This window comes from Chanos chanos, chromosome 6, assembly GCF_902362185.1.
Source record: "Chanos chanos chromosome 6, fChaCha1.1, whole genome shotgun sequence".
Classification (NCBI taxonomy): Eukaryota; Metazoa; Chordata; class Actinopteri; order Gonorynchiformes; family Chanidae; genus Chanos; species Chanos chanos.
This window is the reverse complement of record NC_044500.1, coordinates 40,736,605-40,761,562: the sequence shown is the minus strand read 5'-3', so window position 1 is coordinate 40,761,562 and position 24,958 is coordinate 40,736,605. Positions and strand designations below refer to the sequence as shown.

Below are 24,958 nucleotides of genomic sequence, written 5' to 3'. Positions count from 1 at the left end.
ACTTTAGTTTGAGGCATTTTGGACCGGAATGGATTGTATGTAAGATCAAACCACTCATCACAAAGAAAAAGTTGTGGTTTATGGTAAAAAAGAAAAAAAGGGGGGGGGGGGGCGGGGTCACAGAAATCAGAGCAAGAGTTGATTTAAATGAGTTTAGAGTGCATGATTAAGCTGAGAGCAAATCACTACTGAAACTATTACTTCAGACTTATGCACTTGCCTTTTGCTCTCTGACCTCCATTCAAAATGGGTCTGCCCTTAGTATCCCTGACTTGGCCGTTATGATCGGCCTTATGAACCAAGTAAAGATCCTTCTCCTGGTTGTACTCTAGAACTCCAACAGATTGCCAGGAGTACTCCAGAGATGAACTCTTTGGATCTTCTGATGCAGTGGTCAGATATGTGGAGATGGAGGAAGAATGAGACCTTCACATTTGCACTTCAGATATGTTATGATGTTATTGCTTTTCGTAGAAAAGTATAAGAGGACATAATAAAATTGAATCTATGTAAAAGCAGCTTGAAATTATATTGGAAGGAACTTTACTAGATGGGATGCTATCATTGGTTGGCAACAGAGCTTTGGCAGGAACAGGTTTTTGGTCTGTGGAGCCATGTTCATAGCCCAAAGACAGCCAGTCTTCTGGTGTTCGACAATCAAACTCTACGTTGTCAAATATCTGAGGTATAGCAGAAAGGACAAACAAGTTTAAACTAAGTCACTTTTCAAAAACAATAGATGATTACTTATTCAGCTCACAACTCAACATACGTATTAATGTTCTAATACACAGCATAAAAAGGATTGTTTTTTTACACTATGATAAAACATGAGGAACAACCTGCCTTCCTTTTCAGACATAAAACTAAGCATTTGTTAATCTTACCTCTAAAGGCAGGTAGTTTGAAACAGGAGGACATGGGTTTTCTGGGTTAGTTACATGCTCCTCATTGCTCAGCTGTTGTGGCATCAGGAGGTTGGAGTCAATGCCATGTTCAGCAAGGAGCTGATTAATGTCCAACCTTAAGTAATCTCTTCTTCGCCTGCAAGCAGAAACTTATTTTCACGACATTTTTACAGTGTCAACCAAACTCTGTGCATTTTACTGTGCTATATGGCTACTCTATGCATTTTTAATTTGAATTACCCTTGGATAATCAACTAGAAGTCCTCTATGCAGTTTTTCTGTTTCATTTGTCTCAGGTGCATACAATCGTCACTGAGTCACATTCATAATTTGTATCTGTCTCACTCACTCACCTCTCAATCTCAACCTTGCGGGGCAGCTGCTGAGGGAGGCAGCTGTAAGGCAGCTGGACTTTAGCAGTATAACCCCCTGAGGGAAAGTCACTCTCCTGCATGAGCTGCGTAGATGGGCCATGCCTGTCTTGCTCCACTATACTGTACAGGTTTGGAGGAGTTTTGAAAGTTGTTACTGAGGTTGAGAGATGAGATAAAGAAAGGAAGAAATTATTCATTATTGAAATCGTTCATTGGTCATCAGTATCCTTGCTAAGGAAGTAGTTGGTAAGAGGCCCAGTGAAATTTTAGGTGTGTCTGTAAGTCTGCCTCACCTTTTGGGATGTTTGACACATATCCGGATTGGCAGAGTAAACTTTGTTGGGTCACTGGTCCCTGTGAATAAGACTACATACAACAGTGATAGTTGGTTACCCTGCATTTTATCTGAATAACAATAATGATTCTGCATGCTGCACACTGGGGGGGAGAGAAAGGGAGCGAGAGAGTGAGAGAGAGAGAGAGAGAGAGAGAGAGAGAGAGAGAAATGTTTACCTGGGGATGGGATTTGGCTGATGTTGTAATGAGCTCCGAGTAAAGCCCCTTCTGCTCTAACACAGGATACCTCCTCACCGGAGGGAGTTTAGTCCTATCACACTGCAGGGAGGCTGCTTTGTGCCCTTTGTGTTTTTCAGGTAGGTGAGGTAAGAACACATCAAGTCCATGTGGATGTTTTTTGTGAATCTGTTTACCCTCCATCTCAGGGCGCAATTTAATGCTACCCAGGTGAGGAAAATGAACGAAAGAGCTGTTATGCACGTTGCTGTTTAGACTTTGTCACTCCCCATAATTAATTTCAAATAAGTTGTTACCACACAATGTAAATGTTTAACGAGGTAGAACTCTCAGTGCCGAAGAAGGTAATACCCGTTGCTTAATTAACGTTTGTATAAAGTAACATTATGCCTGTCAATAGCAGGCTAACGTTTGTCAACTGGGTAACTTTATGTTTATCAAGCATGCTGAGAGGAGAACGCCACTGCAACGTTACTAATGTGAAAAAGGTAAGCTAAAACAAACGTAAATTTACACAAAATACTTAAAACGTTTTTAACAAGAGTTGTGTCTGATAAGTAAATCATACGTTTGCAAGCTATAATGACATACCTCTAGAGAACTGCGGGTAGGTTAAAAAAAAAAAAGTATTTGAGTGTTTGCAAACTTCTGAGGATCCTACTGTAATCTCGGTCTCTAAGTAGTAAAACCAGGACGCGGCAACGGTTGTTAGGGTGGTACCATTCAGTTTACGGGGGTGAGCGTGGTCCTCACGAGAGCTATGTTCAGTTACTTTTCACAACCGCGGAACTTTAACCTGTAAAACACTGAAGTGCTTTTGCAAGTGAAAGTTATTTACACATGAATCTAGTGCCTCGAGACACAGCTCCTCAAGTCTACTCTGTGCTCTACTCTGTTCAACTCTGTGCTGCAGAGTAGATTATAAAAAGTTGTCACATTTATTGCGTCAGGCATAATGTACTAAAGCACCCATCATATGATGTAACCAGAAGCAAATTACGTGCGGCTGTGAATGTGTCCATTGGAACACAAACATAGCTGTGTTCAGAAAGCGCTCAAATGGTATTGCATAACAAAATAAAACTTCACCTAATCCTTGACAAGTATGATTTAACTATTCTGTCTTTTTGCAAAACGTTTGCATTGAGTTTAATGCTTGAGTGGTTTGACACCTATGTAAATGATGATGATGTTAATGGAAGTAATGATGACACACACTGGACTGGACATTCCGGTATGTTCCCTGCCCATCCCTTCCTGTCCCACCTTGTCTTTCATGAATATATCCAGGAGGCACATTTTAACTGACCCATGTGAGCCTATAGAGGGATCCCCACACTCCTAGGTCAAAAGGTCACAGTATCCCGTCCCATTTCCCGTGGGAGATCATAGGCATCACACACGATAGGCCCCGCAACTCCTAAAGATCATCCTGGTTTTACTCAGTGAAGCGAGCATGAATTACCTCATGTGTCTGAACTCACGTGTCATTCATGAGGGACACACAGCAAAGTCAAGGCTAGGGTCAGAGAGGTCACAGGTTCAGCATCTGTGTGAAATTCAAAACTGAGAACACAAGATGCCTTTTGACTTCACATGGCTGCTAACTCACATCACTGTTAATGAACTAAAAGGGAAGTGACAGTGAGATCATTAAAGGCCTTCATCAGTATAGGCCAGTATGTAGGGGAGGATTGAGTTGACAACCCAGAGACCATGTGAACTGTGTGAGGGTGTTTTTGCATATTGGGCCTGTCAGTTAAGAACTTGAGCGATAATTCCATGCCAAACTATTCCGTTTGTTACCTTTCTGTCTACAGCTTGAAATTGTATACAACATAAAAGTGTTTCAAAAACACAGACAGTGTTGTAGGTTAATACAGACTTACATAATACAGAGCATGGAGAAACATGCTGATTTCTTTTTTTTTTCTTTTTTTTTTTTTTTGATGATTTTCAGTTGAACAGCGTGTTTTAAGTTCTGCATGAGTTAACCTTAATAATTCTGTGGATCCCACATTCTTTAGAGATTTATGGTACCAAACCTTAACATGATAACATACCATGTGAAAATGCAAGGAATGTGAATGTGTGGTATGAAGAAAACATTGCGTTAGCTGGTGTGCGACCTAATCCTTAATCCAACAGAACACATTCTGAGTTTGTTGAATGTAAGAGTTAAGGTAAAGCCGTGTTGAGCCTGTTGATTACTCATCTTAAGGTGGAGTGGTTCACAATACGGCCAGTTTCTATCCTTATTGTTATATTACATGACACGGTGATCCAGTCATTACAGCCAAACCACTGTTCATTCCACTGAATGAATCGTTTTTATTCATAACTATGACTTCTCTCAACATAGTCTTTGTTGGAATTGCATGAGAGCTGATGTAAGGCTTTATTCATTGTTGAATGGAACAAACATCTAATTATCAAACCTATCCTTGAGATTGATTTTGACAAGAGTTACTGCATGTTGCGTATTGTTTTAGGTGGTCCTTGTCCTTAGTGCGGTCACGGTAAAATGAACCAGTCTGTTTTTCCTTTCCTTTTCCAGCCCTTGCTTTCTGCGATAGACACAAGCCTTTTCCTGCTTGCTGTCAGCACAGTTAAAGATATTTTTACCGAAACATTTTGCTGGATTTTTTGCCTGAATCCCCATCTCATCTCAATCTCCTAAATATGACCTCAGTCATGTCTGGGGAGCAATCAGTCTCGATAGTGGATCAGCAGAAGGGAATAAGTCACTTCTAATGACATTATCAGAAATCTCATCTGCAAGTTCTAACAACCCTCTGCAGCCCATGACTATTAGTCATTAACTATTGTCAGGTGTTTTGCCATACTGACGAGATGTGAGCACAAATGGGGCCTTTGTAATACTGACGTTAGCCCCAGAGAGCAGTTGGATAGTTGTCTCAAGACGCAGCTGTCTTGGTCTATGAAGCTTAAAGGAGATTGCCAATTGCATCGCAAGCATTCAGCACAGACATGGGTCCTTTGTGACAGATGTTTGATAAACAGCCCTCAGAACGTGGAGCTGATTGAGATCTGACAAAGTTGTCACAGCTTTGATCCACATTTTAACTTTCCTCTTCATCAGAAGTTTAGTAACGAAGCCTTTATCATCCCAGGCTTCTGGTAAACTTAGCCTTGCTGCTTTGACTATATTGGAAAAGCATACCCACCCAGTATTTTCACCCATTTACACATTATTTAGACTAGAGAAAAAAAAATCTCCACTTTGCTTCCACCCTCTCTCCCCCTCTTTGCCTCTCCCCTTATTCTTCCTTTGGCTTTTACTGCGCAAGGCGGTTTTTGGGGGTCACGCCTGCTTGAGTGTGACTTCTATTTTACAGTAATGAGAGCAGCATGTGCTTCTAACTTTAGCTGCTCATGATACCCAGATGTTGACTTGTGGGATCAAATGCAGATGACTCTCCCCTTTGCTGTATCTCATTGTTAAAGGGGCCAGAAGGAGTAAGTGGTTAACTAAAGCCTACACCTTTGGTCCATTATGCCTTTGTAGAGTGTAAAAGTGGATGCAGTTTAAATGCTGACAACACGTAAACATTCACAAACTGTCAACAAACAATATATGTTGTACTCCATGCTTGTGTGTGGTCATATTTACTTGTTTGATCATGGTTCCTTCTAAAAAATGTTGCGTGAGCATCTTTTTTAATGTACATGTGCTGATCTGCTTTGTCAGGCAACAGTGAATCTGTAACAAACATATACAGCAAAACAAACAGACATGCAGACCAACACCAACAAATATTTGCTGTCTGAAACTGAATCTGAATTTTTGAGGGGACTGTTGCATAAACGGCAGTAACATTCACATGCAACATATGCGAGACCATGCAAGTCCTGAAAGCCTTCAAGTGAGAAATATCGCTCACAACTGTTTTTTTGGCCTTTTTATGAAGTGGAACCCCAACATACTGTCTAGTACTGCAGTATATGACTATCATCTGTTCCATTTAATGCATGAAGGTATACACCACTGCCAGGGCATTTACAGTCACATTAACACTGCACTGAGTGTGTGTTTTATGAGTAAAATGAATTGGAACTTGAGAGGTTGCCATTATGGGAGATTGTTTCTAGTGTGAGGCAGGATGGGGACTAAAGTGAAGTTAATTGTGACCTTTAGCTGACAGGGACATTGAAGTTCCATCTGGGGGTCAGGTCATTTCACAGGTGGACGCTATCCATGTTAACACTCATTTCAAAAAGAAGAAAAAAAAGTGGCAGTGGAGCATAGAAGAGTGTGTCAGGGAAGGCGACGTGGTCGAAGAGTCTCATTCACCTAAGATGCATCTGGTTTCTCCTCCTCATTTGCCCTCTTTCTCACCATGGTTTTAAGAGGGTCACCAAACGTCAATTTATAGCTCAAAGATCAAAAACTGTAGGGTCATAAAATCACTCTGTGAGGAGGAGAGGTCCTTGTTGGTCTGAAATGTCTGTGTGTGTGAGAGAGAGAGAGAGGGGGAGAGAGAGAGAGAGAGAGAGAGAGAGAGAGGAAGGAAAGGGAGGGGAGCATGTTTGCACATATGGGTTAACACACAGCACAGGATTTAGATTTATTGATATCACCTCAGCTCCTAAGGCCTGACCTCTAATTTTATAATGTGCCCCATTGGATGCTGGGAAACCTTGTCGTCAACTGTTGCAGATTTTACCATCACTGGATGTGTTGTTTATGGCTCATACCATTCTGAAAGAATAATGTCCTGAGCAGAGTGTCCCAAGGTAGGACAAAAGTTTAGAAAGAGAGATGTGCTTTGTTCCTGACTAATGACCAATGAAAGTTCTGTATTTTGTAACGAAATATTTTTCCCATTAACCCAATTAACCACTGGCGATGATCAAGGCAAGTGTGAAGCGTGCAAGCATGCCTGGCTAAATGTTACTGTGGGAAAAGTTCAAACCCTGTTAGATATAAATGTGGTTTCAGCTGCATCAGAATAATAAAGCGCTGCCAATCAGCTGAAACCTCTTCAATCAAAACCACTCACATAAAAATGCCTTTAATTCCTTCTTCTTAAGGGCTAATAACAAAGAAATTAAATGGATTTAAAGACTGAGAGCATATGTAAGTGTTTATGAATATAGTTCCCCTGAATAAATATATCCAAATCCATCTACACACACACACGCATGCACACACACAAAGACACACACACACACACACACGCACGCACATAGAGCCACTGCTTTGGCGATTTGCCTATCTGTTCCACAGGAGGTTTTGCCTGTCACAATGCCTCATCTGGCCTCTATCAGTTGCTTGCTTGACAGCCTTAATCTGTGTCATTCATTCTTTCAGATCAAAGGAACTCACTGCAATTTCAACCTATTACCCACACATAAAGACATCCGCATGTTTTTTGCACACATACAAAGAAATATGTGCTCACAGACACGCAAAGCCACATTTGTACCACTCTAAACCTACATTCACAAACATACACACTCTGTGATTACGCACCCAAGCTGCACAACAGTAATGCCGCAACCAACAAAACAACGTTGGCGTAAACAAAGAAAACTCTGACCCTCACACAGTATAATTTTCTGCAGTACTGATTCAATATATAGATGCGATATGCAATTCTTGCTTTTGAGTGCTTTTGTTATTACATGACACTGAATGAGAAACATAAACCAAATGTAAATTATCTTGTTCCTTCTTGCAGTGTCTCAGTAATTAAAGCAAATTTGACTGGATGTTCATTATATAAAGTCTCATGTGTAGGAGTCCACCACCAGCCCAAATTGTTACTGAGTACCCACTCGACATGCAGTGATACATAGCAGCACAAACTGATGGTTTAACTTTGACCTCTGGGATGACCTTTGCACATCACATGGTGAAAAAAGGCCAAAACCTACAACTGTGTGACCACCCAAACAGCCTATTCGTATGTAAAATCCAGGCACCAGAGGAGCCAAAAGAAAAGAAAGAAAAAAAGAAAGAAAGAAAAAAACCCCCACCTAAATCAATCCTGAGAAAGTAGGGGTCAACACAAGCTGCACAAAACAGAAATTTCAGATGAACTGTTACCAAACAAAATAGAACAACTAAAACAGATAGAAAGACTAAAAGTGTGGATCAAGGTAAATATATGGCCCATGGCTATCCAACATTTAAGACACAGACATTCGTGAAATGACACTTAAATCACTGACATGTCTCAAAACACTCCATTTCTGTGGTTATTAACAATCTGAATAGTACTGGGACAGGTGACTGACAGCTATTGTATGAAGTCAAACTCTATCTTTCTTTATCATACATTTAGACCAGATACTTGCCAAAGCATAGAGAGAGAGATGGTGGATATTGATTTTAACTATTCATTAGCAACAACATTCATCAAAGTCATTAAACGGTACAAAAACTGATCATTGTAAAGTACTGACACTCAGGCTGTCCTTACTGAGACCAGAGGTGTGTGTGTTTTTTTCTGTTGGGGGTTATTTTCTGATACTGAAATTTCTGTCAGTACAACTGAAGGTTCCTTTCACACATTTATTTATATATATTAAAATTTGACCCATTTACATCATGGCCCATCACCATTGTCGAACACATTACCATATACATAAATATTCAGCTATCTAGCTTTTTGAAGAATATAGGTGCATCGGGATCATTAATTCACAAGGTTTCAGCTCTTTAAAGATCTCCACATGAGAGAGGATAGCAATTAAAGGTGAAGTCATGTTGCAGGTAGTGGACCTTTGTGACATTGCCCCTCTGGTATTTGACCTCTCACAGGAGGGAGTAACGGAGTGCTGAGAGGCACAGAGCTTAGAGGATGCCATTAAAATGCCATGTTTTAAAAAAGGATGCTCAACAGCTATTTTATCCTTTTCAAGAAAATATATGTAGCAAAACAGCAACACACTATTACCTTGTTTTGTGCAGATATTTATTTAATGAGTTGTTGAAAACATTTACTACTTGAGGTCTGGAGAGACTCCAGAACTTTCCCTGGATAACAATTGCCAAGCAATTACCATCAACTCAATTAACTTTTAAATGTGTTTCACATTTCAGACTGCAATAAGGAGCCAAATAAAGATCCTTACATGCATGTCTTAAAATAAGGGTTTATAGTCCTCCTTCCCCGTTCCCATCCCATCATATCCATCATGTTACGTGAGAAATATGAATTGGCTTGAGGAACTACAGATATTAAATTCAGATTTACAGCAACACTGTGAAGCTGGCATATAATTTACAAACAGTTAAATACGTGAGTGGCTTTTCAACCTAGAGCAGAAATATGTTTTGAGTTGGTTTTCTTCCTATTCAGATGTCACATCTTCCTGTTTTTGACATACTGAAATTTATAGATGGCTTAAGAAAGATGGAGTATATCACGACAGTCTCAGTTTATCACTCAACACAACTAAATAATATTAGCATGTAGTTTTTTATTTGAACATTAACACGCAGAATTTTATCATGCACTACGCAAGGACTGTGGAATGAATGTGATTGTAAGAGATATGTAACACCATCTTTTAACCAATAAACACATGGGTTACCTTGAGAGAAAGCACAAAAGCTACAAATAGAGATATTTTCTAACACACTTGTGTTATATTCAAACTACAGATAAATATGATTGTCTTTTCATTTTAGTCTAATTCCCACACAGTATGGTTACAAAATGAGAGTGACAACCATAACAACTAGTCTTACTGATAGGAGGGAATGACAATGAATCTGACAGCAGTTCATAAGCAGATGGGATTGGCACTTCATATGTGATCAACTGCACAACACCCTGAACTGAAAAAAAAAAAAAAATTACCTCAAGGTGGATGTTAAACCATACTAGACATACAGGTAATCTTGCTGTAGACACAGTAGTTAAATAATCATTTTTAAAGTTACTTGAGAGGAGAATGGTGGATAAATAACAAACGCAAGTCTTAGAGGTGTAAAAACTACTACTGAATAACACTAGTGATTGCTTTAACAACTTCAGTTGTTGATCCTCAAGTTCTGTGTTTACAGTTGTAGACCAAAATGTTTTTTTTTCTGAAATATTACCAATACTACTAATAGTTTAAAAAGACTATCATTCTGTTTCCACATTTTGATACATCTGAAAATATTGCTAACTAATTCACCCAAAACCACCAAACACAATCAGCAATAAAGATATTTCTTAACTCATACAGAGACTTTAGCTTTGCCAAAAACCACAGCAGGGACATAAGGATGCTTGAAGATGAAGGAAAACCATGTGAATGTTTTATAGCCTGGAGAAGAGCCAAATGCTGAAGTGTTAGACAGTGGAATGAGACTATGGACAAAGAGTCAGACAAAAATCAGATGGGGGATGGGAAATAATAGGGAACAGACAGATAAATGAAAAATATAACCTGCATTTAAGGCTGGTTTATAAGGGCTAGATTTTTGGAACAGGCCAAAAGGACATGGAGAAAACAGAGATTCAAGATTGTTTCCTGTCTGTTGTCATCACCTGATTACTTTAAAATGGTCAGATGACTGATGACAGCAAGAAGAATCTTTTCTTTTTTTTCCTTGTTTAACTTGTATTTTGCTCTTTCTCAGTATCCATAAGAGGATTTCTGCAAACTTACTGGAAGAATAATGATCAAACTTACTGTGCTTATAAAATATATAGCATTTTAATGCTAGTTTGACATGTACTGACTTCCTCACTAATGTGTTGTTTATCTTCTAACAATCATTTTGTCGAGTTAAGTTTAATCAGAAAAGTGTTGTATAAATAAGCGAGGCTAATTGCTGGAACGGGGCAGGAGAGGATTACTGAGGGAAGACAGGCCAAAACATCTCTGAAGAATATTTCTTATAAAAACTTTGGCAGTATTCACTCAAGCTCTCCACTGGCAAAGAGAGCACACAATGCTGCCCCAGTTTTAAAAGTGATGAGGTCACACTTTTTATCTCCTTTGCTACATTTATGTAAGGTAAACTAGGCAAACTCCTGATTTCATCTCTGCTTTTTAAAAGGATTCTTTAGTTTTGGGTTTCTACTAACTATGTTATAACACTGAACAGTAAATGGGATGTTTGGCTCATCGTGTGACTTCAAATTATCGAAAGAAAAGGGAGCACAGAACTGTTTTAACATATATTCATTTTTCACTTCAAATGAGGCATCAAAGGCACCCATAATATAGAGTTACTGCGGTTGAAAACCAGGAGGAAAACGTAGATAAACTAATTTCCTTTCCAGCCATTAAGAGGCCAGGTTTTGCGCTCTTTGAAGGGAGCTGGTATAGTTTGGTATGCTCCCAACGGCTGTTTCGCATTAACTTTGTTCACGAGGTCCTGCAAATCTGCCTTGACTCAAACACTACTCACGCTCGCTGGTGGAATGCACGAGAAACCGGGACATACTGCTCCACATACCACCATTAAGGAGAGAAACATTGTTCTTCTACGCTGGTCACAGTGTTAGAGATGCATTACTACCCTTTACCCACTGCGGGGCACTGAAGGCATGTACGTAATTTTCTTGTGTACATTCAGTTGCGGTTTTGTCCAGTGAGGCAGTCAACGTAAGCTTCCGAACAGGTCATTCATCTCTGACCAGTGTAACTGCGACCAAATCGAGAGGCAGAACACAAAGGACCCGAGCGTATCTCCCATTGTTATCGTATCGACGTTTGATTTGTTGGCTGAAACATTTTTGATCACTCTGTTGTACATAGTTTTTTCCCCTTTTTACAGCTCTCGAAACACGCAATAGCCAGAGGTGTTCACGGAATAAACAGTTCGGTGCCGACAGCGTTGAACAGGTGCATTTAGTGACGGACCAGAAAATTCTATCTGAATATGTCTTTAAGAAAAAGTTGACTGGATGCAAGGGGATTAGCCAACAACTGGATTACGAGTAACATGACTGGACTGGGTTTAGTGTGATGTGTTTTGGACAACACTGCTTTCATTTGTTGACATTGTGGATCTTATCTGCTCTCGCTTTAGTGGGTAGTCAAAGACGTTCCAATCAACATGACGTAAAGATGCACTGGAATGCATGGGCACGAAAGAATATGATTTAAGCGAATCTCTTGGACAGTGCATTCACTGGAAAGCACAGGAGTTTCAACTATGAAACCACTTTTGCTGTGTCTTCAACTTGCGATGCTGGCATTCAACTACGCACTGTTTTTGTTTCCTGGATTTTTGCAGGGCGTGACAGGTGAGATAGTAATGGCAGTATCAGTTTGAGTGCCAGGTAGCCCAAATATTAAGTGTGTTTAACATGATCCAGGATATATTGACTCTGTTTAAATAGTGTTGTCTGGCTCTCATTATCAAACTGATATTATTGAATGTTTCAGTGGTACTTTCAAAAACACGTGTGTGTTATTCTTGTTTCATTGTCTGATGTTGCACAGCTCTTTTGAATACACCCCTAGTTCTGTTACATAATCGTTGAAAGAAAAACATTTGCTACTGTTTGTTGCCTAAACTCAATGTATGGGTACTGTATTTTATTACTCTCATTTTCAGTGTAATTACAAAGTCCATTAACCTTTTAATGGGCAATTTACACACTTTGTAAAGCTTAGCTTAAAGTGATATGATAAATACAGTCTGACCTGCAGACAGACGTTGCGTCTTCTGTCTGGGCAGGCTGTGTGGCCCTTGCGCAAAAAAAAAAAAACAAAAACGCAGCTGGTATTTGACAGAATCGGAGCATGCAGTTTTCAAAGTGACCCAGACCGGCAAACACGGCAGTAAAACAGCAGCCTCCCTCTCTCGCTGTGAAATTTACATTCGTTGTAACTGGAAAGTGGTTTCATCCAGTTAAAATAGATTACGCTTTCTGTGTGGTAAAGAACGGTCTATCAAAGGTTTATGAGAATGTATACCGAGCATAATCCTGTCTCTACATGAATCAGTTTCTTTTTTCTTTTTTTTTTTCTTTGTCATGATCCTCTTTGTCTTTCTCCGCAGCCTCCAGATGTGTTGGCCGCGCGTGCAGCCCTCCTATGGGGAACTTGGCCACTGGCAGGATCCTCCAAACTCTGACTGGCTGCTGTGCCAATGGGTCCCACACGACTTGTTCTTCTTATGATCAGTCATGCCCACAGAGGCTTCATCCACCTTCTCATATGGTCGACGACCCCTTCCAGCACCCCAATACCTGGTGGGCCTCCATGGCAGCTGCGGGGCAGGAGGACGAGATCCGTCTGGACTTAGAGACGCAGTTCTGTTTGAGCCATGTAGTGATGCTCTTCCGCTCTCCTCGTCCGGCTGCTATGACGCTGGAGCGTTCTCGAGACTTTGGTATCAGCTGGGAGACCCTCAAACTGTTTGCTGATAATTGCACTGCGATGTTTGGTCTCCCCGACGATACGCACCAGCCGGGCTCACTCTGTACCTCCCGATACTCCAGTGCCACGCCCTGCAGCAGAGGAGAGGTAGGGGAGGGGAGAGCTCTTATACTTTCAGAATCACACAAGTTTAACAATGTACTCTTTAGCCTAAAAATGCTGCACACCCATGTGGCAGACATAGAGAAGGTCTTATTCTTTGACATTAGCAGTGGAATCGTCTTTGTTGTTGTCATAAACTAGGTGCTCCTTGTTTTGCTTATCCTGTTCATATTTACACAATATTGTTTGGAGCAAACTGGTTTGATTTTGACTTCATTGTTAACGATGGTCATTTGCACGAGCAATGTGCCGTGTTAGCCCATGTGTTATAAAGTGGGTTTTATGGGTGAGTTTGATCTGAGACAGACAGTCTTATAAACAGTTACAGTTGCTTGTAAGGCGCAGCGCACAGGGATTTTCTGTTCAGTTCCAACTGTTTTTTTTTTTCTTTTTTAAAATGACCGAGAATAGATTGTAATTTGATCTGCTCTGAATTTTTTTCCAGATCATATTCCGGTCCCTAGGTCAGGGCAGTGGAGTGAAAGATCCGTACAGTCCTGAGGCGCTTGCCTTATTGACATTAACCAACCTGCGCATTCGATTCTTAAGACCTCAGTTCTGTCCGTACCCCGGCTCCACCACGCTCAGCAGACAGCGTCGTCCACCTGACTCACAGAACCGCCCTAGACTCTCACCTGCTCTATCCAAACGCAGCACAGAGCCTACTGATGCAACACCCTATGCGGTTTATTTTCTCCTGGCACGCGGAACCTGCCTTTGCCACGGTCACGCAGAATACTGTCTCCCAGCCAATCGCAGCCAAGACGCTCCGCAGCATAGCAGTGTGGTGAGTTATGTGTTTATTCTATGTTTGGTGCGTCTCCCCCGCAGGTGTATTTACTCTAAGCTGTTGTTTGGTTGGCAGATGTTTGGTAGCTCAGCTTTGCACTGCAGGTGCAGTTCAGCGTGATTTCAGAGTGTTCCAGCCCTTTTTTTTTTCTTTTTTTTTTGTTATGGAGTTGTTTGTGCTGAAAACCTTCCTTGTTGGTCACAGGTGGCTGGCAGGTGTATGTGTACACACCATACGGCGGGAGAGCACTGTGAGAGGTGCGCCCCACTCTTTAACGACAGGCCTTGGAGAGCAGCCAATGGGAGCAGTGGGGAGCCTCACCCCTGCCAAAGTGAGCGGTCTTTCTAGAAGGGGTACCCACGAAAAGGGTTACGGAGGGGTCATTTTAATAGGTATGCTAAATACAGCTTTGTGATTTACCCTGATGTTCCCCTGTTCCGCCCTCCCTTTTCCCTTTTAGAGTGTGAGTGTCACGGACATGCGGATAGCTGTCATTTCTCCCAGCGGGTGTGGCAGGCCACTGGAGGTATCAGCGGGGGAGTGTGTGACGATTGTCGTCACAACACCGTGGGACGGCGGTGCCATCGTTGTCGACCGGGATACCACCGCCACCCGGCAAGGCCGATAAACTCTCCCCATGCCTGCACGCGTAAGATGGTGGTAGAAGGAGGGGACGTTTGATGGAGGGAGGGGGAGGGAGAGAGGTGGAGGGGGAGGAGGAGACAGAGATGAGGATGAGAGAAAACAAGAGGAAGCATGCATAATTGATTTGACAAGACTTGCTTTCAATAAAGTCGATTTTGTCATATTGAATTTAATGGAAACCACCTGACGAATGAGGGCATGCAAGATGTATTGGCCTGAGGGAACATGAGGGCAGTGAATGTTACAGTTAATGTCATAAGGACCCCTACCGGTGAAAGAGTGTAATAACATCCACTTCTCGACTTGACAAGGGAATAGAGGGTGACCCATGACATCTGAGTTTATGACCTCAGAACTCCCCATTTCATGTACAGGATGCTGGTGTGATCCAGTAGGCTCCATGCCAGCCCAGTCTGCCGATGAGGGGCCGTGGTGCCACCCTAGGAGTGGACAATGTCATTGCAAACCAGGAGTAGGAGGCACAAGCTGCAGTCACTGCCTTCCAGGATACTGGGGCTTTGGGGAGAACGGCTGTAGACCCTGTCTGTGCCCCCTTAACTGTGATCCCATCACAGGTCAATGCCTCGACAGGTTAGAACTAATTTGGTTTCATTCTTACTAACTGTGACTATACCAGTCTCATTTTAAAAAGAAACTAGGACATATGTGCTAAATTACATCGCCACTATAAAATGACTGTGAAAAAGATGTGGAGAAATGTTGCAAAAAAAAAAAAAATATGGGAAAAACATTCTGTGTTCTGTTGTGTTTAATTGAATTTTGCAGCAAACCCAGTGACAAACTCTACAATGTTCCCATTGGAGGCAAAATCCCTGAATTAACCCATAGTATTGATGATGACAGAGTGTGGTCAAAGGAGCTGGCTGTCTCTGCACTGTATTACACAGGTGAACTCGAATTTCACTTAACGTACAGTAGAGCTACATACTCTACTAACTTCAGATAATGAGAAAACAGTAGAGGACGCAAATTGACATGGTCATGGGTCAGGTTTGGAGAGGCACTTTAGTACTTTAATAATTTTATTCAACATCATTTCATTGTAACTGTACTGCTGTAAATGTCTTCAGGCAAAATTCGCTCACTCATTGATTTACAAACCGTCTGATATTTTCTTTCAACAGGGAAATGCAGTTGTAAAGAAAGAAAACTGAAGAGCGTGTCTGACCTTTGTAAAGTGAAACATCCATACGGTAAGGCTCTTACTGCAAAGGGAGAGGGACAAAGACTGTTCCCTTTCCCCCATCTCACCCTTTAGAGTAGGGTACTCTATGCTCATTCTTCACCAATTAAACCACTTTCACATTGTACGAGAAGTCATTTCATAGTACGGTAACAGTCACTGATTAATGAATCTGTATGATAAAAGCTCATAGTGAAAGTGCTCTTTTATGGTGCTGGATAGTGATCAAAGCCAGCGTGCTGTCAGCTCACGATAAAGGCACCCATGCAGTGGTGCTGGTGAAAGTGAGGAAGGTCCTTCGTTCGGGGAAGGTTCCTCTCTCACAGGGTACACACAGTATCTTCCCCCTCTCCTGGACCAGCAGGGGCTGCACCTGCCCCATCCTAAATCCAGGTAGGCTTTGCCAACGTTAACTTCATAAGCACTTTTCAGACTACCCGATAGGTTTTTTTTTTTTTTCTGTTGTTTGTATTAACTGTTCCATTTGAGAGCGGAGTGATTATAATCAAGAGAACATTTCAATAAGACTGCTGATAGACAGTGGACAAAGCAAGTATTGTAGACCACGAGGGACCTCGTCATACAAGTTCATTTCATAGAACGTCAAATTGCACAACACTCACTCATAAATTCTATTTCTAGAACCATCTATCAGTCACTCTTTTGTTACTCTTATTAAGACCGATAAGTATACAGTCTACATGAAAAAGTTCTTACTAAAGCACTTAAGCAGTGAAAACAATATGACTCAGCTCTCCCCCCTCCACCCCCCCCCCCCCTCCTCTCTGGTAGGTGTGGATTACCTGCTGGCGGGACCAGAGGAGGCAGAATCAGGAAGACTGCTGGTAACCATGCAGAGTTTAGTGGTGCCTTGGACACCCATACTGGGAATTCAAGTAATGGAAGCGCTGCGGCAGGGCTGCCTTTGAGAGTGAGCCCTCGGATCCGGGGAGGGGTGCATTAAAAAAACGTTAAGTGAAAGCACAAGGAAACAGACTGACATTCACAAGACAAGGCGCAAAGAAAAGGTCTACGTGGAGGAACTGAGTAATCCATATTTATTTCTCAGACGCGGTTCGCCGGCACATCAGCAAGTTTCGAGAGCTTTTGCAGGGAACTGGACTGAATGGGCGGACTCTTTCATTTCCGTCCACATTTACATTTTTTGTCCTATGGACATTGAAATTTTGGTGTATGCAAATTCATCTCCTATATGTCGCTTTTAGCTTGTATCATTTTACTGTAACGGCCACTACTTTTTCTTTCAATCTTTTTCTTTCCGATTTTAACGTAGTCACCGAATATATGGTTTCTCAAATATTGCTGGACAATTCTGTGAATCACAACTACTTTTGTATTTTGTTTTCTTTTTAAAGTAAATTTGTGACTCAAGTAGAGCTTATGGCATTAAATATTAACGTGATAGACCACTCCGCTCAGATGGTAGAGGAACAGTGTATTAAACATTTATGAAGCAAGTTTGGTACTTCTCCTGTTGTTTAAAATGAATTCAGAGATAATCTCATCTGGTTTATAATTTAAGTTTCTTTAATCACACCACATTAAAAGGATGAGGATTCTGTTAAGGCTTTGAATGATGTGGATGATGAAAAGCATCTTGGATATGAAAGACATTTGTGAACTGTCAAACCACCACAGGACATGATTTTACTGAGGTAATATAAACTGATAAAAATGTAATGATTTTGTTCTACCAGAGCCTGAGGCTGTTGTGTCAGGCAAAGAGATCTTTTCATTAAGAGCAACAAAACCATTTCCCTATTAACTTAACACCTGAAACCAATGGCAAAGCAAAAATGGTTGAGTAGTCATTTTCTCATTAGGCAAATTTGCATAGGTATTGGGTGCTATCTTTTCCATCATGATTAGATTCCTTAACTCTTAAAATCATAGGGCTATTCGTGTATTAAAAGCACATAGGAACCATGGTTGAAGCTGTGGTCACTCGCTTTCTTTGACAAAGACAACAGTCACAGAAACACAGAATGCCACAAGATAAGTCTTAATTGATCAGTAACAGCACAAATCAGTGGCAAAATTCCACTGTAGCTCTTATCCAAGCAGTACAACACCCATCCTGGTTGTAAACTAATAAGTGTGAGAATCACAATCATTAGCACTTTAAGCCTTTGTAGAACTTATTTACTGTCTTAAGTTTGAGTGTAGTTTCTGATAAAAACTCAGGTGTACAGCAGTCCCTGTGTTGCACTCTGTATTTTCAGTTTTCTTCAGATGTTCTTCTACAGCCTGATCTCTGCCAGGGAAAGAATTTTAGCTGCAGTGCAGTGCAGTTTCAATCGTCTTTGTTCAACAGTTAGCCCCAAGGAGCACTCAGAGAACATAAGTTGTTGATATCATTTTTTTTAGCACTCGGGACAATTCTTTCTACACTATGGAACTGAAAAAGGGTATAATGTTAACTGGCGGCCTGGTCGTTTGTGGTTGCCTTGTCGGCAGAGTCAGTGGCGGAATCAGGCGTAGGGGAAGGCGGAGCCTCAGCGGGAGTCGATTCAGAAGGGGAAGCATCTGCCCCAGAAGAGGGGGTGCTTTCGTTGTCATCCTCCTGAGGGTAAAGCTCAGGGTACTTTTGCATGCACTCCTGCATACTGCGGAAATTCTCCACACAGTCTGAGCCTTTCACCTCTTCCTTACTGTAGTGGAAACAGGAGAAAGCGTCCTTGAACTGCTGCCCGCAGGGTCCGCTGGCCATGCCGCCCAGACACGGGCAATTCCAATTGATCTCTCCGTTGGGCAGGATTAGGCCTAAAAATGATTCACCATACCAAAATTTAGGAATTCAGTACCACAAAATAAAGAACAACATATCTGATAATGGTTCTTACAATCTTCTTAACTTCAAGTCAGATCTAACACGTTTATTCGTCAGTAGTCAACTCACCATGCTCTTCATAGGGGTCGTCAGGGTCATCAGCTACAAGTTCAGCATTGCTAGGTGTATCATGATCCTCTTTAGTCACAAAGATGATACGATCTTTCCCTTAAATAAACAGCACCGAGTCGATAAATTCTGAATTTCAAATTAGACTTTACCACGCTTTACCACAATGGTATCCGTCCACACTAACCACACAATATGATTTTGATTATGAACATTATACTTAGAACATACCAACTACACAATAGAATTTTAATTCTGAACATTTGAGAACTATTTGATTCTAATCAGGATAAAGGACATTACTAGGCATCCCAAAAATATTCACACACCCTAAGTGTGGTCACATTGACTACGTAACGCTCCAGATCATTCAAACTTGTGTAACGACACTAAATACCACATTAAGTGACACCCATTCAAAACCTGTCGCTACAGAGGTTATCAGACGCTCACCGCAAGTATATCAAAACGTCATTTTAGATACGGATGAAAGAGGAATTTTGACCTGCCTATGGAGGAAACGTAATTAGCAACTTGACATGAGCTAGCGAGGGATGCCTGAACTGCACCCCAACTCCAGTTCGATGTAGCTTGCAAAAACTAGCAACCAGTCTGATTATAACCCATCACTGAGACGCTTAAAGAATGGCATGCAAAGTATTTGTCATTATTCAAGACAAGTTAACATAAGGACAGCGCTCCACATGACACAGGGCACTTGCAGCCTGGCTTGGCTAGCTAGCTCAATGACATTGAAGAAAATGACCATGGGCTGACAAACCCTCACACAAACTCAGAGGAACAAAATCCTAAGTACCTTCCTGCTTGCAGTACGACATATCTGCCTCCAGTGACGGGAGTCGGTTTCCCGACAGTGCAACTTGGTCTCCGTATTCAGATTTTGGTCCTCAGCAACCGGCGTTGAGACTAGTTAACGCACGTTTTCGTTTTTGCACGCAGTGTTACCATGAAGCTTGCTACAGTAAGGATAAAATAAAAAAAATGTCCACCGAACATGAGATTTTTAAAATAAAAGACCACAGAAAGCAAACTGTCCAGAAATATGTACGGACGTCAGAAACACACACACACACACACACACACACACACACACACACACACACACAGTTGATTAGTATCACACTGTAAGATGCGTATTGTCCTTGTAAATAAATGAGCGACATACTGCATCAAGGTGTAGTGCTGTTTCTAAATTATTCAGATCTTGCTTACACTGAAAAAAATGATTACTCTGCAGAGTAGCAATTTCACACTAAACTAATGTACCTAAAACACACAACAAAATTATAAGTGAGGAGTGCTTTTTATTTAGTTTGATTTATTCTATAGAGAACAATAATTGCCATTAAATATCACTTCATAGTTACTCACAGCATTAGCACCATACTTTTCAGTTACCATACACAGTCATACACATTAGTTAACAGGTGCACAGTTTTCTTCGAAAATTGCTGTTTTCATTAAAGTGAAATCAGTTGAAGAGGTTACATTTGAGTACATATTCACTAAATCTCATTAGATATTAGATACATTAGATATTGTTATATGTAATTTCAGCCTGATGTTTGTAGTACTTTGTCAAGTTGTGAAATTGAAGTGTGATTTGTATGTTGAAATGATTCAGCAGTTTCAAGGCTCTGTTACAAAGCAAAGCAAAACAAAACAATTTGTGGTCAAGAGGTCTTGTATACTGTTATATATTCAACTGACCTGGACTAAAAGACGATGTTTCTGGCCACCTGTCTCTCTGAAGTTAGTTTTAAATCTGGTTAAACATGAGTATTGTTTTGGTTTGTTGCATATTTACCGGCTAAAAGGAGACTCTTACGTTGGTACGGTTTTAGTGTTTCAAAATAAACTTTGGTTCTCATCGTTTCTCAGGTCCTGTCACCAGTTTAACGGAAATTATGAAATCAGTTCCGGGTAACTTTCTCTTACGTATGTAAATTGCTGCTCCTGTCAATGGCGAAGAATTTCAATGGATAACTGTATTGACGCGAGGTTACTGTATTTGGTTGTTGTTTTAAAAGACGTGTGAAACTGGCTACTTTAAATGCCTGACAGAATTCTGCAGCAATTTACATGTCATTCACAGTCGACCGTAGTATCACACATAGCCTGAAATGAAATCTAGAGAATGTAGAATTATGATAATTTCAATTATTCATGTGCCTGTCTTCTAGTAGTTTTCGTTAACGCGGATTGGTTAGCATTCCACTCACAATGGATTATTAATAACATATAAAATCCGTAAAGTCCGTGAAATCGGAATTTAGAGTCTTTTCTTCTCCCCCCTCTTCTTTTTGAAGGTTTTGTATGCTTCTCAGTAAGAGAAGGTTGTTGTAGGAAGACTGGCTTCATCACCACTGCAATGGTTCATTTTTTGTTTTGTTCCAAGAAATCTTAAAAATTCACATAAGAAAGAAAGGATTTATATGTATACATTATGTCATAGCAACAGCAACGTGAGAGCATTTACGAGACATTTCAACTCCAGAAGCAACTGACAGCCAATTAGACTTTATCACTTGAATCCTGAGTGTTGCCTGACTGCAGTTCATGATCAGTAGCAGCACATAACATCCTTGCTTTGATCTTCTTGTTGGAGGTGATGATGAGAAAGGGACTGAGGGAGGCATAGCAAGATGAAAAAAACACTCTCATGTCTGCCACCACAGGCGGCACCTGAGCCACAGTCAGCATGTAGATCCAAATCACGTTATCGATCCCAAAAAACACTGCATACAGGATTACCAGGGTGACCACGGTTTTGGCTGCCCTTGTCTCCATCGCGCTTCCCTGGGCACGTCGGATCCCCCTCACCTTCCGGCTGTGTTGGTGCAGGAGGACAAGAATGTACCCACTAGAGCCCAGCATCGCACCCACAAAGACAAAATCACGCCCTGACACTGCCACCCCATTAATAACATAGGACAGATTGTCACGAAAGTCCACATGACAGAAGCCCAGGTTTAGGGTGAAGGCGGGTACAGTGCCATTGCGTGGAGCGATGGAGAAAAAAGGGGCAGCGATACAAACAGCCATGTTGATGAACCATAACCATGCAAAAGTGGGGATGACAAACTGAGGTAGCTTGGCTTTTAACCTGGACACACGTGGTCCTGCAGGCGCAATGGTCACAGCTTGGAATACGCTGAGCATGCAGGTGATACAGACAGACAGAGCTCTAGCAATGCGATAAGCGTAGATGACCACTTTGCAGCCGGGGTCATTCAGCAGGTCCCGCAGGCCAAAGACAGTCATGGTTTGTGGGACGCAGCGGGTGAGAAGTAGCATCAGGTTGGCAAAAGCCAGATGGCACAGGATCGTGTCCACCGGCTGCATGCGGGGCTCCACCAAAATGATATGGGCATACGCTAGAAGTACCAGGAGGTTTCCCAGGATACCTAAGCCGGTCTGTAAGAGGAAGGAGACTCCTTTGATGGTCACGCACAGATCCATGATGCCTGTTCTGCAAGCTGTGTTGCAGTACATAAACAGAAATTTAAGGTTTGCGTTCAGTAGGTCTCACACACAAGAAAGTGTGGGTTACTTTTCCCTTTTCAGTGTTCACTGCACAAGCATAAGCAACACCATTTTTACTCACTTGTGATTGTTATAAGACAAGAATACATGTTCACACACTCCAGTTTTAAGATACATTGTACTTAATACCAAATGAAACCTTAATTTATAGTCTTCAAGGTACCATGGGGGACAGATGGCATTTCAACACTTACTTGTAAAACACAAGAGAATTCCACGCAAATAAGACCACTAAGGATACATCTGAGCACCAGATGTAATTTTCTTTTTATAAAGAGAACTACAACAACATCACTTTTGGGAGGTTTTATTTGTTTTGTACACAGCCAAAGCCACGCTAAACTTAGTGCTTACGAAGCTCTTAGATGTCATGAGATTGTAGATTGCACAGTAAATTAGTTACCATAAGGTCAGCGTCTCTCAGCACTTTTTATGAGGTATGAAGATGTTGCAAGAAAATGCTATGAAAATTAGAGTTACACTGTTGTCACTGCTCACCTCTAGAAAACACTGTACAGAAAGGGTGTTATTTTCATAATTGTCAAATTTGTTCCACACTGTGACAGCACAAGCTTTGAGTGCAGAATGCGGTATTGTTCATTTTAGGCCCCTGCTGGAGAGAAATCCATCTGAAATCTACATGACTATCTGTTTATGCCTCTACAGGCTGCAAACGCTGCATGGTTGATCATTGAATATGCAGATTAAGACACAGAAATATTTTACAGATTTTTTTTTCCTGAAATATGATTTTTTTTTTTTTTTGGAAGAAGTGAATAAATGAGGAATTTAAGTGTATGCACTGAAATGTTTTGAGGGCAGAAATGTAACTGAACCTGTTTTTCCTTTTAGAGTAGTTTGACAAAAGAGTGTTTAGCTTGATTCTTTATGGAACGCCTGAAATAATTTGTGATGAAAGTCACACCTTAGTGAACATTTTACTTGTGTTTCTTTTTTTTGAAAACCAAACTGAAAATATTTACTTTCAAACTATGTGACCCTGTGCAGCTTTACAAGATAATTAAATGACATTAAGTCAATCAACTAATTAAATCTCTAAAAATATTATCTGTAATTATTCTTGTGATGTGTTGTTGATTTCCCTTAGGTACATTACCAGGAAAACAGCTCATTAAAATGGCAAGCCCGTGCATGCCTTGTCCTGGGCTGCAGCATTTGTCATGTGAATAATAATTTCATATGTATTTTCTTAATGTAAGAGCAAGTAAGGGATGCAATGACATTATAGCATTTATTGCAACACTCGTACCTTTAAAGAAACATTTTGGAAAAAGATGAATATATATTTAATCTAATTCTTAATACTTAAACTTGTAATAGTAGTCACTCTCCGTATTATTACTAACAATCAACATCATTGTAGTGTTTGAATAATTATGAACAATTTTTATGTTTTTGTACACACACAGTATGTGCTATATATATGCAATATGGAATGCATGTTGATGAACATACACAAAAAACGTACACAAAAAACTCTAAGCTTGTGTCTTTCCAAGCTTGAGATGTTTATGAGAAAGGATTAAAGATTTTTGATTGATGCAGACTCAGGGTTCCCAAGCTGTTGTATAACAGAATGACTGAAAGACTTGAATGATGCCTTGGCTCTTTTTCAGTGTAAACACACTTTACTCTGAACGCTCAGTAGGTTATAAACATGTTTTTCTCTATATGCTTACTTCCCTTTGTACAGTGTCACGCAAACTCTTTCCAGTGCTGTCTCAAAACTATAGGGAGATATTAGGTATCATTAGGAACTCATTACACAGTTGAAATACATGTCCCCTTGGGAGACAGGCAGTTGCCCTCCTGTTATTCTTCTGATTACCTTTTCTCTTCTTTCTCCTTTCATCCTGAAAGAGATCATTTCTTCTGCAGTGATCCAGTTTGTTGACTCTGTGTATTTTAGTTTAACGAGTTCTTAAATGCTTCGCAATTCATGTGTGTCATGCTGATGTGTAGTAACACCACTGAAAATTCCCAAACTGACAAGTTTTTCAAGAAGTTACTCAGCTGCAGTAAACAACTTAAGAAATGTCAGTTTTCACACTTCTCCATTGGAGGGCAATATAGTGCTCTTTTGCAGTCAGTAACTCTACTTAATCAGTTCAGCCCCTCACTTTGAAACACTCTGTAAAAATGATAAAAACCTAATTGGTAAGTAAAATAATATCTTTTCAAATTTGGTCATGAGGCTCAAAAATGTTTATCAGAGAATGAGAGAGAACAGAACAAACAACTACATATAAAGCAGCATTTTTTTTGTGGACCTCCTGAAAAACAAATGAATGTGTCCAAAAGAAAGCAACTGCATGTACTTTGCCCCTTGCACTAAAATAATACTTTGTTGTTATGTGACATATTTGAAATCCTCTGTCGTAATGAGCAAACAGACTAATGGGCCTCTGGAAGGTAATGGTAGTCATGCCCATAAGCAGTTTTTTTTTTGTATTTGAATCTGTTTTGAATGTCTTTTTGTCTCTGAAATTTTCATAACCAAAATTCATGCTATTTTCATGTACGTGTAAC

The 24,958-nt window shown here is 40.7% G+C and overlaps 4 protein-coding genes across 4 annotated transcripts in view; 1 reads left to right on the top strand and 3 right to left on the bottom strand.

Moving 5' to 3' along the window:
- Positions 1 to 1,999, bottom strand: part of dnah1 (dynein, axonemal, heavy chain 1) — a 28,527-nt gene extending 26,528 nt beyond the window's left edge. The window contains exons 1-6 of the mRNA XM_030778376.1: positions 1,796 to 1,999; positions 1,576 to 1,636; positions 1,262 to 1,436; positions 888 to 1,044; positions 548 to 680; positions 228 to 382 (exon numbers count right to left, since the gene is read on the bottom strand). Coding sequence (XP_030634236.1) covers positions 228 to 382; positions 548 to 680; positions 888 to 1,044; positions 1,262 to 1,436; positions 1,576 to 1,636; positions 1,796 to 1,999 — 885 coding nt within the window. The remainder of the gene's footprint in view (positions 1 to 227; positions 383 to 547; positions 681 to 887; positions 1,045 to 1,261; positions 1,437 to 1,575; positions 1,637 to 1,795) is intronic.
- A 9,982-nt stretch (positions 2,000 to 11,981) lies between these two features.
- On the top strand, positions 11,982 to 16,850 carry si:dkey-202e22.2 (netrin-4). Its single transcript, XM_030778375.1, has 10 exons — positions 11,982 to 12,039; positions 12,801 to 13,267; positions 13,728 to 14,069; positions 14,277 to 14,403; positions 14,533 to 14,721; positions 15,092 to 15,308; positions 15,504 to 15,625; positions 15,863 to 15,931; positions 16,144 to 16,314; positions 16,714 to 16,850. Exons 1-10 carry the CDS (start codon positions 11,982 to 11,984, stop codon positions 16,848 to 16,850), a joined length of 1,899 nt encoding a protein of 632 aa, XP_030634235.1.
- Positions 16,851 to 17,482: 632 nt separating this feature from the next.
- chchd4a (coiled-coil-helix-coiled-coil-helix domain containing 4a) lies at positions 17,483 to 19,782 on the bottom strand. The gene is made up of 3 exons (XM_030777168.1): positions 19,659 to 19,782; positions 18,842 to 18,940; positions 17,483 to 18,705 (listed from the first exon to the last, which is right to left on the bottom strand). Exons 1-3 carry the CDS (start codon positions 19,678 to 19,680, stop codon positions 18,359 to 18,361), a joined length of 468 nt encoding a protein of 155 aa, XP_030633028.1. The 5' UTR covers positions 19,681 to 19,782; the 3' UTR covers positions 17,483 to 18,358.
- Positions 19,783 to 21,376: 1,594 nt separating this feature from the next.
- On the bottom strand, positions 21,377 to 22,324 carry ora1 (olfactory receptor class A related 1). The gene has a single exon (XM_030778506.1). It carries the CDS (start codon positions 22,322 to 22,324, stop codon positions 21,377 to 21,379), a length of 948 nt encoding a protein of 315 aa, XP_030634366.1.
- Positions 22,325 to 24,958: the final 2,634 nt, after the last annotated feature.

What these genes read in the sequence shown, in the direction of transcription:
- si:dkey-202e22.2 (XM_030778375.1), top strand. Translation starts at nt 11,982, where the DNA reads ATGCTGGCATTCAACTACGCACTGTTTTTGTTTCCTGGATTTTTGCAG. An exon ending in CTCTCCCCATGCCTGCACGC is followed by an intron (nt 14,722 to 15,091) that starts GTAAGATGGTGG and finishes TTTCATGTACAG; the next exon opens with GATGCTGGTGTGATCCAGTA. An exon ending in ACAGGTCAATGCCTCGACAG is followed by an intron (nt 15,309 to 15,503) that starts GTTAGAACTAAT and finishes TGAATTTTGCAG; the next exon opens with CAAACCCAGTGACAAACTCT.
- chchd4a (XM_030777168.1), bottom strand. Translation starts at nt 19,680, where the DNA reads ATGTCGTACTGCAAGCAGGAAG. An exon ending in GTCGTACTGCAAGCAGGAAG is followed by an intron (nt 18,941 to 19,658) that starts GTACTTAGGATT and finishes TGTTTATTTAAG; the next exon opens with GGAAAGATCGTATCATCTTT. An exon ending in CGACCCCTATGAAGAGCATG is followed by an intron (nt 18,706 to 18,841) that starts GTGAGTTGACTA and finishes AATCATTTTTAG; the next exon opens with GCCTAATCCTGCCCAACGGA.
- ora1 (XM_030778506.1), bottom strand. Translation starts at nt 22,324, where the DNA reads ATGGATCTGTGCGTGACCATCAAAGGAGTCTCCTTCCTCTTACAGACC.